Raw genomic sequence first — 9,937 nt, 5'->3', positions numbered from 1 at the left:
ACAATTAGGTCCAAACTTTGTCTGCTATAAACTTAGATACTTTGTATTCTGCCATAATAAACCCTTCCCTAATTAAGGTAATGAACCATGTGACGTAAATAAGGTTTCTGAAAATTTGGTGGAAGAACATTTTATAGGAACTTGTAAAAAGTTGGAACACTTGTAGTAGTACGCCTAATGATGACATGCTGTAAGATTCATCTTCGTTTAAAGTATAGAAAGATAACCATTTCTGTATTTGTACTTGGCGTATACAGTATACAAGACCAACTTCTCATATATACAGAAGTTTTGTGTGGAATGAAAAAACTAGGTAGCTAACAAGTTTTTCATATTCTTACATAATTGGTGAATCCCGGACCGAAGCTAGGGTATGTGAAATTTTAGCGATTATTTCATTTAACACATCCTATGAAGGTGAACCGATATGATTGAAAGACTGAAGCCTCACGAGTCACGATGAATCAATTGTCCACTGGCCCACCATGTTGTACCTAACAACCTTTGTAACATGTGCTCGTGTGCATGAAGTTCTCCGGATCTCTACCTCACATGCATGGAATTTTATTACTACTAAAGCTACTTCGTCGTGAAAAAATATATTTTTTTTTTCTGAGTGTAATTTCACACAGTGAAAAGAATATAGATTGACAATTTGAAGATATCAATGCGGACAAAAAAAATATTTTCGGATTATTGAGTGCCATTAGCCGAAAAACAAACAAAAATTAGGATTCACTTTTTAACGAGTTGGACAATTTATCTTTCTTTTAACTGTAATTATGAGACAGGCATGATTTTTTTTTGTTGTACTGTTTTAATGTTAGTGTCTAATTTACTAAATAGGAGTTACGGAATATAATTTGAGGTTTAGGGTTCAGTTTTGTTAAGATACTATTTGATAAAGATTTCCATATTAAAATTTTACTTATATAAAAATATCATCAACACCATAATAGTTAAATGAAGATTAAAAATAGAAGACGTAAAGATATTTTCTTTGTTTCATTGCTATTCGGACAGTGTTGAGAGTACTTTTATGATAGCAATTATGAAAACTACACTACTAAGAAACATTTATTGAAAGACAATTTTTATATACATATGAATGTTAATAAATTTCAAATATTTTATAACCTGATTTATGTTTGACTATAAACATTTTTCATGTTCATAACTACCTTAACATGTTATATGTAAGACTTCATAAATTTTCTTCAATATTTTAAAATATTATAAAACATATTATTATTAAAAAACTGGTTTATAAATATTTAGAAATTTATATTTTTATAAAATACATGATTCATACATGGATTGTGTATACAAAGTGGTATATATGAAATATAGAGTAGTTGCATTTAAGAAAATTATAGTATCATAAGAATAATTAGGTGGTATCATGCTATTATTTTGTTTCGATAATTAGGTGGTGATTTGGACTTTAATTAACCAGCTGACTATTCTCCAGAGACTGAGTGTAGCAGTCAAGTATCCCATTCAAGGAGTAGTCAAATAGGATTAACGTATGACACAGTTTTTATCTGCTCAATGGAGTAATTAGATAATTCTGCACTTATGGGAAATCGATCCATGATCTACACCAACACCAACATATCAATTTTTTCACAAATGGAATCTACTACCCCTAACACTTAGTTAAAATTCATTTCCATGCTATATTTTAACTAGAGTTTCACCAATTTTTCTTTTCTTAATTTCACATTTACATCTTGTCATTTACCAAATTTATTTAGCTTTTCGTAATCTTTAATTCACAAAAGATCAGAATACAATTCACAAATACAGAGAAGGGAATAGTTAGCTGTTTACGTTTCGATACCAAAAATTGGTATATATGCCTTCAAGCATCTTAAGAAAATTATGAGGTTAAAGAGAAAAAAAATTATGAGGTTTCTTTAACAATAGGAAAGGATAATAGTGTTTGCTGGAGATTTCAAATGGTGTTTAGGTATCTTCAATTAATAAGCTCTATCAAAAATACTATCTTCAATTAATATTACTTACGAAATATTAAAAAGAAGGTCCTAGTGTGAATTCCTCTGACTCACTAGCCGTGCATGGATTGGCTGCTTTGGAAATTTCTGTACTCTATCCCCTCGAAGGTGACATATATATATATATATATATATATATATATATATATATCACAATTTAATAGTGATTATTGGTACTTCCTTGGAGTATATATATACGTTCTTAACAGATCAGGTTATATATATATAATTGATAACATCTTGGGAGTTCTTTAGCAACTAAAAAAAAAACTTTGAACTAAATAATGGTTAGTCTAAAGTTTTTCAGTTTGGCCTCATCATTATGCTCTTCTCCATCAAAAACTGTCAAGTCTAGGTAAGTGGTTTACATTTGGAATGCAAGAAATATATTCAAAGTTTTTTTTTTATTATTATTATCTGATACACTGCAGTCATTCTTTCTTCTACAGTTTAGATTTCGAGTTGAAGAAACTAGGTAAAACTTTCTTAACTTGACTCTTGAAACTCTGATCTGGATGTAGTCGTACTATAGCATGTGTGATTAGAGTATTCGAACGGAGACTCAATATAGATGTGTTAATTAAAATATCTGTACAGGGTCCACAAATATTTTTTAGACTAACCTGTCGTCTATATTTTTGCTCAGGTGGGTGCACAAAACTTACCCGTAATGTGAATTTGGAGAAACTAAAGAACAGCTATTTGTTCCCTGAAGTAATTTCATGATCTTCCAATCTTTAGATTATTGCACACGCACTTGTCTATTGGTGGATTATGTTTTTCACTCAGAGTTTGTAATTATTGTTATTAATATACAGATTAGCAGACGTGAGCTCGAGCACGTTGCAAAGTATCCAAATGTACGACTGATAAGCCTTGGAACTGGTGATACAACAGAGCCTATACCGAAGAAGATAACCACAGACATGAGTAACGTATGACTTCAACTTTATTTATTTTTTAAATTCTTCTATGTGTTTATTTTTTGGGTTTATTATGGAAGGCCTAAAATCTGCTTTGAGACTGAGACCCCTTTAACCCGGTTAAATCTACAGAATGGCCGATTTACAGGTCCAGAATCTCTTAGTCATAAACTGTTTTTTTTTTAAAAAAAAAATTATAAAACTCGACAGTTTTTCATGTATTAAGTATATGCCTAAACTCGACATCCTTCGGTTAGAATTGAGTATATGCTTAAAGTGTTTTAACTCATACAAAACCCTAAAATATCTTCCTGACTTGACTATCTATCTAAATAGTCAGTTGTCGTTCTCTTCTCGTTTCTTGGAAATTATCCTTCTTGTCATCGTTTTTGTGTTCATGCAAGTTAAATAATTTCTTTTGTCGTCAAAAGTTAAGTTAATTGTTTTCTGCAAGTTTTGGTGTTCTTTTTTTTTTTTTATTCTTATGCTCGATGCATGTGTAGGGTTTTATTTTTGTTATTTAATTTTGCAAAAAAAGTTTTGTTTACTTGTAGCGAAAAGGTCGTTTAGTCGTTTACGTCTACGGTATATGTATGCATCTATTTCTTATATTAGAATAGAATGATATGGAAAAAATTTGGAGTTATTTTGAAGATACCAAGAAAAATCATGTTAATCATTCCTTGGTCTATGTTAAATGCTTCGTGAATGTCTCCTTTTTTTCAATATACCTCTTCCAATTAATTTTGATTTTATAGTTGCTCTAGTCTAGGAACAGAAGCCATATGTTTCATATCAAATATCTATGCTTCTTTTTTTATTGAACCAAAAAGAAAAATCTATACTTTTGTACCTGCTACTGTCAATTGTGCTTTTATAGTTGTTTGACTTGCAATGACTTTTGTTGTTTATATCACTTTAATTGTTATGTCCACTGTTGTTCCGGTTTTTGCTGAAGGAATTTTTGACTTTATGAGAATGAACCTATCACTCGGTTCCTTTATTTAAATATATAAAAACAAAGTAACCGGTCCAACCGGTCCGATCCATTTGAACCGTGACTATACATCACATATAGTTTTCAAATCATTGGTGATTAGTCGTCATCGTACAATTGTAATATAACATTTCTATATATTTTCCTGAGAAAGAAAGATGTTCTTAATTAAGTGTTTAGTAATATTGCATGTTTGATTATAATCATTCAGTTTGCTCATGCCCTATCGACTGTGGAAGGATACAGAGGGTATGGACTGGAACAAGGTGATGAGGTAATTATGGTCTTTTTTTCCAAATAATTAATTATAGTCGTTCTTTTACTATGTTTTGAAAAAATTTGGATCATATATGCGTGTCAATTTAAGTTTTTTCTTTCTTCAGCAGTGTTAATGTTTATATTTGTAAACCTAAAGAAGGATTTACTTTCACTCTGTTTGCATCTATATTCTCATTTTCTATGGGAGATGAGTTTCTTAAGCAATGAGTCTCTTTTCCTGTATATTGACTTCTTTTGTTTTTACCAGGCCCTTCGGAAAGCTATTGCTAATACGTTCTATGGACATTTGCATGTGAAAAGCAATGAAGTTTTTGTGTCAGATGGTGCACAGAGCGATATTTCTCGTCTTCAAGTATGGATCAAGAGGTGTTCTTGATATATGACACATTCATTTTACGTTATGCTTATTTGAGTTTCATTTGCAGGTACTTCTAGGTTCTGGTGTCACTATTGCTGTGCAAGATCCTACCTTCCCGGTAATGTCAGCGATTTTAGTTTTCTGTTTACATCTTTACATTCTCTTTGTAATGTCTGAAGATAAAAAGGTTAAGTGGCTAAAAATATGGAGAGAGAAATCTTCTTATTAATGTTACTAGTTGCTCTTATGTTGCTTTTTCTTTTTGAAATTAGGCTTACATAGATTCAAGTGTGATTATCGGTCAGACTGGTTATTTCCATGAAGCAACCAAGAAGTACCAAAATGTTGTCTACATGCCTTGTGGGCCTACGAATAGTTTCTTCCCTGATCTAGCAGTGACCCCAAGAACTGATGTTATCTTCTTCTGTTCTCCTAATAACCCTACTGGTTATGTAGCATCCAAGAAACAACTCCATCAACTAGTTGATTTTGCAAAGACCAATGGTTCTATTATTATTTTTGACTCTGCATATGCCGCTTTTATCGAAGATGGCAGTCCACGTTCCATTTATGAAATTCCTGGTGCTCGAGAGGTGAGACGAGTTTGATATTTTTCCTGGTCTTCGCTAAGTATTATATTTTGTCAACTCAAACCCAATTAATTTGCAATAAATAAATTAGCCTTTGTATCTTATATATTACTTTTTGTCTTCTCCTTTTTCTGATTCGCATTACTGTTTCTTTGCATTCATATATCATATTACTTTTTCCTAGGTGGCAATTGAAATTTCATCATTCTCCAAATTTGCTGGCTTCACTGGCGTTCGGCTTGGTTGGACTATCATTCCTGATGAGCTCTTATACTCTAATGGTTTTCCAATTATAAACGATTTCCATCGCATTGTGACAACTTCCTTCAATGGAGCTTCAAATATAGCGCAAGCAGGTGGCTTGGCATGTCTTTCTTCTGTTGGCCTTAAGGTATTTTTATTTAGTAGCATTGGATTGCATTTCTGCTTACTTTTCTTTAACGTTTTATTCACTTTTTGTGGGCTAAACATTGACAGGAAATCGGGTCGGTGATCAACTACTACAAAGAGAACAGGAAGATACTGATGGAGACTCTGGTCTCACTTGGCCTCACGGTTTATGGTGGTGTAAATGCTCCATACTTGTGGGTTCACTTTAAGGGATCAAAATCATGGGATGTTTTTGCTGAGATTCTCGAAAACACTCATATAATTACAGTTCCGGGCTCAGGTTTTGGGCCCGGTGGTGAAGAATATTTAAGGATCAGTGGGTTTGGACGCAGAGACGACATTGTTGAAGCATCAAAGAGGTTGCAAAGTTTCTTTACCACACGAACCAAACATTTTCCTTTGTTCTCTTCCCCTTCTAATAACAATTAAGTTGAACACGTCTCGTGTTATGTGCATTGTCTCGAATAATCCCTCCCAGTTGTTATATCATGATGTATATTGTTCAATAATAAAAGCGACGGGACCGTGTTAATCTTTGCGCTATATTGAGTCAAAATTCCTTTAATGACTACAGGAGAGGAAATGACCATATTAATTGAAGCAAACCTTAATGTCTTTATACCTTTATATTAAAGCACCAATCATATATAGTAACGGTATTTCTATAGCAAGATGTTTGGGAAAAGAAAGATGTTTGGGCAACTTTTAACTGGTTCCTATTAAAACAGCTCTAAGGATCGATGCTTGAAGATATATGCATGTGTAACTTTTGGATTACATCGTTAATATTCTAAACCGTCCAGGGGTGGGCTGGCGTTTTGTTGGTAAAAAATTAAAATAAAAAAAATATTTAGGTATGTAATAATAATGTTTAGTTCAGTATGTAAAATTTTATGTTATGGACAAAATGATATGTGAAGTTTAAACATCAATGTGTGTAAAATTAATTATATGGAAATATAGATTTTAATTAGAGTTTAACATTTCAGATGTTTTTAAACAGCTCATCAGTTGTTGTTTAGAGTGGGCAGACATAATTTTTGTTGTTTTATACATTTAATAAAGGGATAAATTTAAGTATAACACAATATTTGAAAACGATATTGATTATGAAATAGTACCAAATTTGTTTGATGTATTCGACCATAAGGGAGGAGTGGGGGAGGGGAATTTGTAATGTTAAACTTGTAATGAATCATTGGATGTATTGATGCGTGCTAGGGTTAGCGGATCGCAAATAAGTTTTAAATTTATAAAACTCTAGTATCCTGCAAGTGCACAGTCGTGCGGTGTAGTACTTAGGATGTCGATTTACAGGAAGGATGTTTAATTTGCAAAAACTTCAAAATGGGATAAATAAGCGAAATAATAAACTCAAGGGGATTTTTGTTGGTTTTGATTTTTACAGGGAAAGAAAAGATAAAATAAAAGACTTAATTCTAAACTAAATCGATAAAGGACTAAAAATGAAATAATATTGAGTTGCTAAGGACAATCCAGGGGATGCTCGATTCAAACAAGGGTTCTACACTCATAGGGGTCAACGCAGACTTCTCTTCTTTACCCTAATCGAAATCTAAGTATTTTCCGACTAGTCTCAGGTAGAATATCTTAATTTGTTTCTAGCATCTGCATGGAACTAGAATAGGCACTTGTATGGCTTACCAACTCTCGTCATCTTAACAACCAATCACTTAAACTCGACAAGTAGCTTTTGTCTCTTGCCGCGAGTAAGATCATGCATTACTAATAGAATTCATTTTTGCTCACATCTTCTCTATAGGTAGCTTTCATCTCCTACAGCCACTATGTTCTTCCGAAGCTATGTCCGGCGATCTGATACATCACTCTCATGGCTCTGATCAATCCTAGGCTAAGAGATTAGTTCATGACTCTAACCTTATGCATTATATTCAAATTAGAGGAGATGGGATATAGAATATGGTTGAGAAAAACTAGAAATCCTAATCGAACATGTAGATCCCTTCGATGAGTCCTTAAAACTCAACTACTAAACTATTCTACCATGATGCAGGAAAGATAAACAAATATGAAAGATGCATAAACTAAAAATAGAATAGATGAATAAAAAGGAAGAAGGAGATATGTCAAAGGTTCAAGGGAAGAATCCCACAATCCTTCGCCTAACCCTAACAAACAAAGTTTGGTGGCTAAAAAACTTATTACAGGAGCACACAACCAATAAGAACAGCTAAGAGATGTATTTATAGTTCCTAAGGTCTTCTAGATCTTCTTTAGGGCTTCTGAGACTAAAAATGACGAAATGGGCTTGATGTTGGGCCTTGGGGCCGAGTTGTGATGCACCGCGGGTGAGAGTCTTCCCGCACTGGTGAAATGATGGTTCACCACGGGTGAGAAGTGTGGGGCGCGGTCAGAAGGTGTTTTGCCGCAGGTCAGCTGAAGTTCGGACTGACTGCCATGACAACTTGATCTTCATGTATCTTTTGATTTCACCTTTGGATTGTCCTAAAGTATAGAGATATGAAATTTCAGATGAATCTTTTTGAATGTCTCCAAATTTTAGCTGGATCAGACGGTGTGAAGGTTTTCATTTAAGACTGAACTTCTAACGGTTTGACTCTGAGCTAAAAATGTGGATTTCCTCCATTTTGTCATGTTTGTCCCTAAGTTTCCTGAAAAGAGTCTTGAAACTACAAATATAGGAAAACAATAATAAAAAATCCTCAAACTAATTAAAACTTTTGAAAAAGCATTTGAAATCAATAGTGAAAATAGGTACAAATACGGTGTTATTTAAACCTTTGTTTTTCCTCAAACAAAACAAGATCTAAGCTTGGAAAAAGTTTTAGACAGAAATCATAGGGAACTCAAAATCATCAGAAACCATACTCCTAGACCATTATTAAGCGCAATGCATCCATCAGATGTAGCCTAGAAAATTCCCACCAAAATACAAGCTTAACTAGTCCGTTAATCCGTCATGCGAAATTCTACACGCTTAGACTTAACTTCCAGTCAAATAGCTCTCTACATAGTATATGCGTAAGTTCTCAAGAAACATATCATCCAGGGTAGACGGCGTTTGGTAAAGGAAAATGCTATTTAAGTGGTGGAGTTAAAGTTTTTAGGGTTACCTTTCAGATTCCAGAGGATGCAAGATATTATGCAAAATCACAAGAGAGAATAGATCTGTTGATGTCCACAGAAAAACCACTCAGGATTTTTCTTTCAGCTCACAAGCTCAAACAAACTCTCACACACTCGCTTAACCTGGACTAGTCCTTGATGTTGGACCAGTATCTACATGCGGCTCTTTCTCTGTCGCTCTAAAACCAACACCATTTAGCAAGTCTCTAGAACAAGGCCTCACAGACCACACACTAAGGGTTATTGGCTTCAAAGAAAGGTTTGGTTCAAGGCAGGGAACTGTCTCAAGATGAGAGAACCGCTAATTGAGCTAGCAAAGAGTGGTAAAAAGGGATAAGAAAGCTCAAATATTTTAAGGTACCTATGAGTTCACAATGACATGCACAAACATGATAATAAGATTGTCAAATTATGGTTCTCCCTTAGAGAATGCTGGAACTATTTAAAGCTTGATTCACTCAACACAAAGTCAATGAATGACAAGTTCCAAGCATGGACCAATCTTAATTTCTTTCTTGTTTGCATGCATCAAAGAATAGAAACTAGGGCAATGAACTGAATTCTTAAAGTGAACTTCTCTCGAGGAAAAACCTATCATCACTCCCATGCATTGATGCAACCTATATGATTATGCAACTAGACTAAATCCTAAAAATGAGAATGCAACTACATGATCATTTTTTTTTGAAAAGTTTTCATGTTTTTCGAATTTTTTTCGTTTTTTATATGCACTTAGATGCAGACTCAACATGAAAAGGAAAATAAAATCAAGAACAAACATGGTTAGCAATACTAAACTCCTTCCTCACACTTAAATAACACAGTCTCGTGTTATAAAAGCATAAGAAAGAAGTGCAGATCAAGCTCAAAATGCAATATGAGAAAGAAAAATAAAATGCAAAATGCTATGTACAAGTTAGAGTTGGTACCTCTCAAGGACTTGGAGGTGGGGTTGGAGACCCCATGGAGTAGGATGGATTGCTGGACTGATCTGAGGGTGATCTCATTGCTGCTCGCCTTGCCCTCAGCTCCTCATCAGGTGACTCATGATCGCTGAACACCACCAGTTGTCCTCCTTGCTCAGAACTCTCTCCTACAGCTTCTTTATCTTGCAGCGGTTCAGCATTGATGGGCTGGGAGCTTTCTCCTTTCTCTCCCTTGCTGCTAAGCTCCTTGATCTTGCGTTTCATCCCCTTAACAGTCCTTGTGAAGCTCTTAACCGAATTCACCAGCTTCCTGAGTGTCTTGTCTTG

At 34.1% G+C, this 9,937-nt stretch overlaps 1 protein-coding gene across 2 annotated transcripts; it reads left to right on the top strand.

Moving 5' to 3' along the window:
* The first annotated feature begins 2,225 nt into the window (after window positions 1-2,225).
* On the top strand, window positions 2,226-6,111 carry LOC18026059 (aminotransferase ALD1, chloroplastic). Of its 2 annotated transcripts, none has more exons than XM_006409612.2 (10): window positions 2,226-2,373; window positions 2,468-2,493; window positions 2,665-2,732; window positions 2,837-2,953; window positions 4,150-4,212; window positions 4,465-4,569; window positions 4,643-4,693; window positions 4,848-5,168; window positions 5,350-5,556; window positions 5,643-6,111. In XM_006409612.2, the coding sequence occupies exons 1-10, from the start codon at window positions 2,303-2,305 to the stop codon at window positions 5,982-5,984; spliced, it is 1,371 nt and encodes a 456-aa protein (XP_006409675.1). In that variant the 5' UTR covers window positions 2,226-2,302; the 3' UTR covers window positions 5,985-6,111. The 2 variants fall into 2 exon arrangements, with proteins under 2 accessions (XP_006409675.1, XP_024016608.1); XM_024160840.1 differs by having other exon boundaries at window positions 2,228-2,373; window positions 2,450-2,493.
* The last annotated feature ends 3,826 nt before the right edge of the window (window positions 6,112-9,937 follow it).

This window comes from Eutrema salsugineum, unplaced genomic scaffold (genome assembly GCF_000478725.1).
Source record: "Eutrema salsugineum unplaced genomic scaffold, Eutsalg1_0 scaffold_11, whole genome shotgun sequence".
NCBI classification, from domain to species: domain Eukaryota; kingdom Viridiplantae; phylum Streptophyta; class Magnoliopsida; order Brassicales; family Brassicaceae; genus Eutrema; species Eutrema salsugineum.
This window is presented reverse-complemented; position numbering and strand designations above follow the sequence as displayed.

Bases quoted from the DNA above. Each gene is read 5' to 3' on its own strand.
- LOC18026059 (XM_024160840.1), top strand. From the start codon at position 2,303: ATGGTTAGTCTAAAGTTTTTCAGTTTGGCCTCATCATTATGCTCTTCT. The intron at 2,494-2,664 runs GTAAAACTTTCT...ATTTTTGCTCAG, and splicing joins TTTCGAGTTGAAGAAACTAG to GTGGGTGCACAAAACTTACC. The intron at 5,169-5,349 runs GTGAGACGAGTT...ACTTTTTCCTAG, and splicing joins AAATTCCTGGTGCTCGAGAG to GTGGCAATTGAAATTTCATC.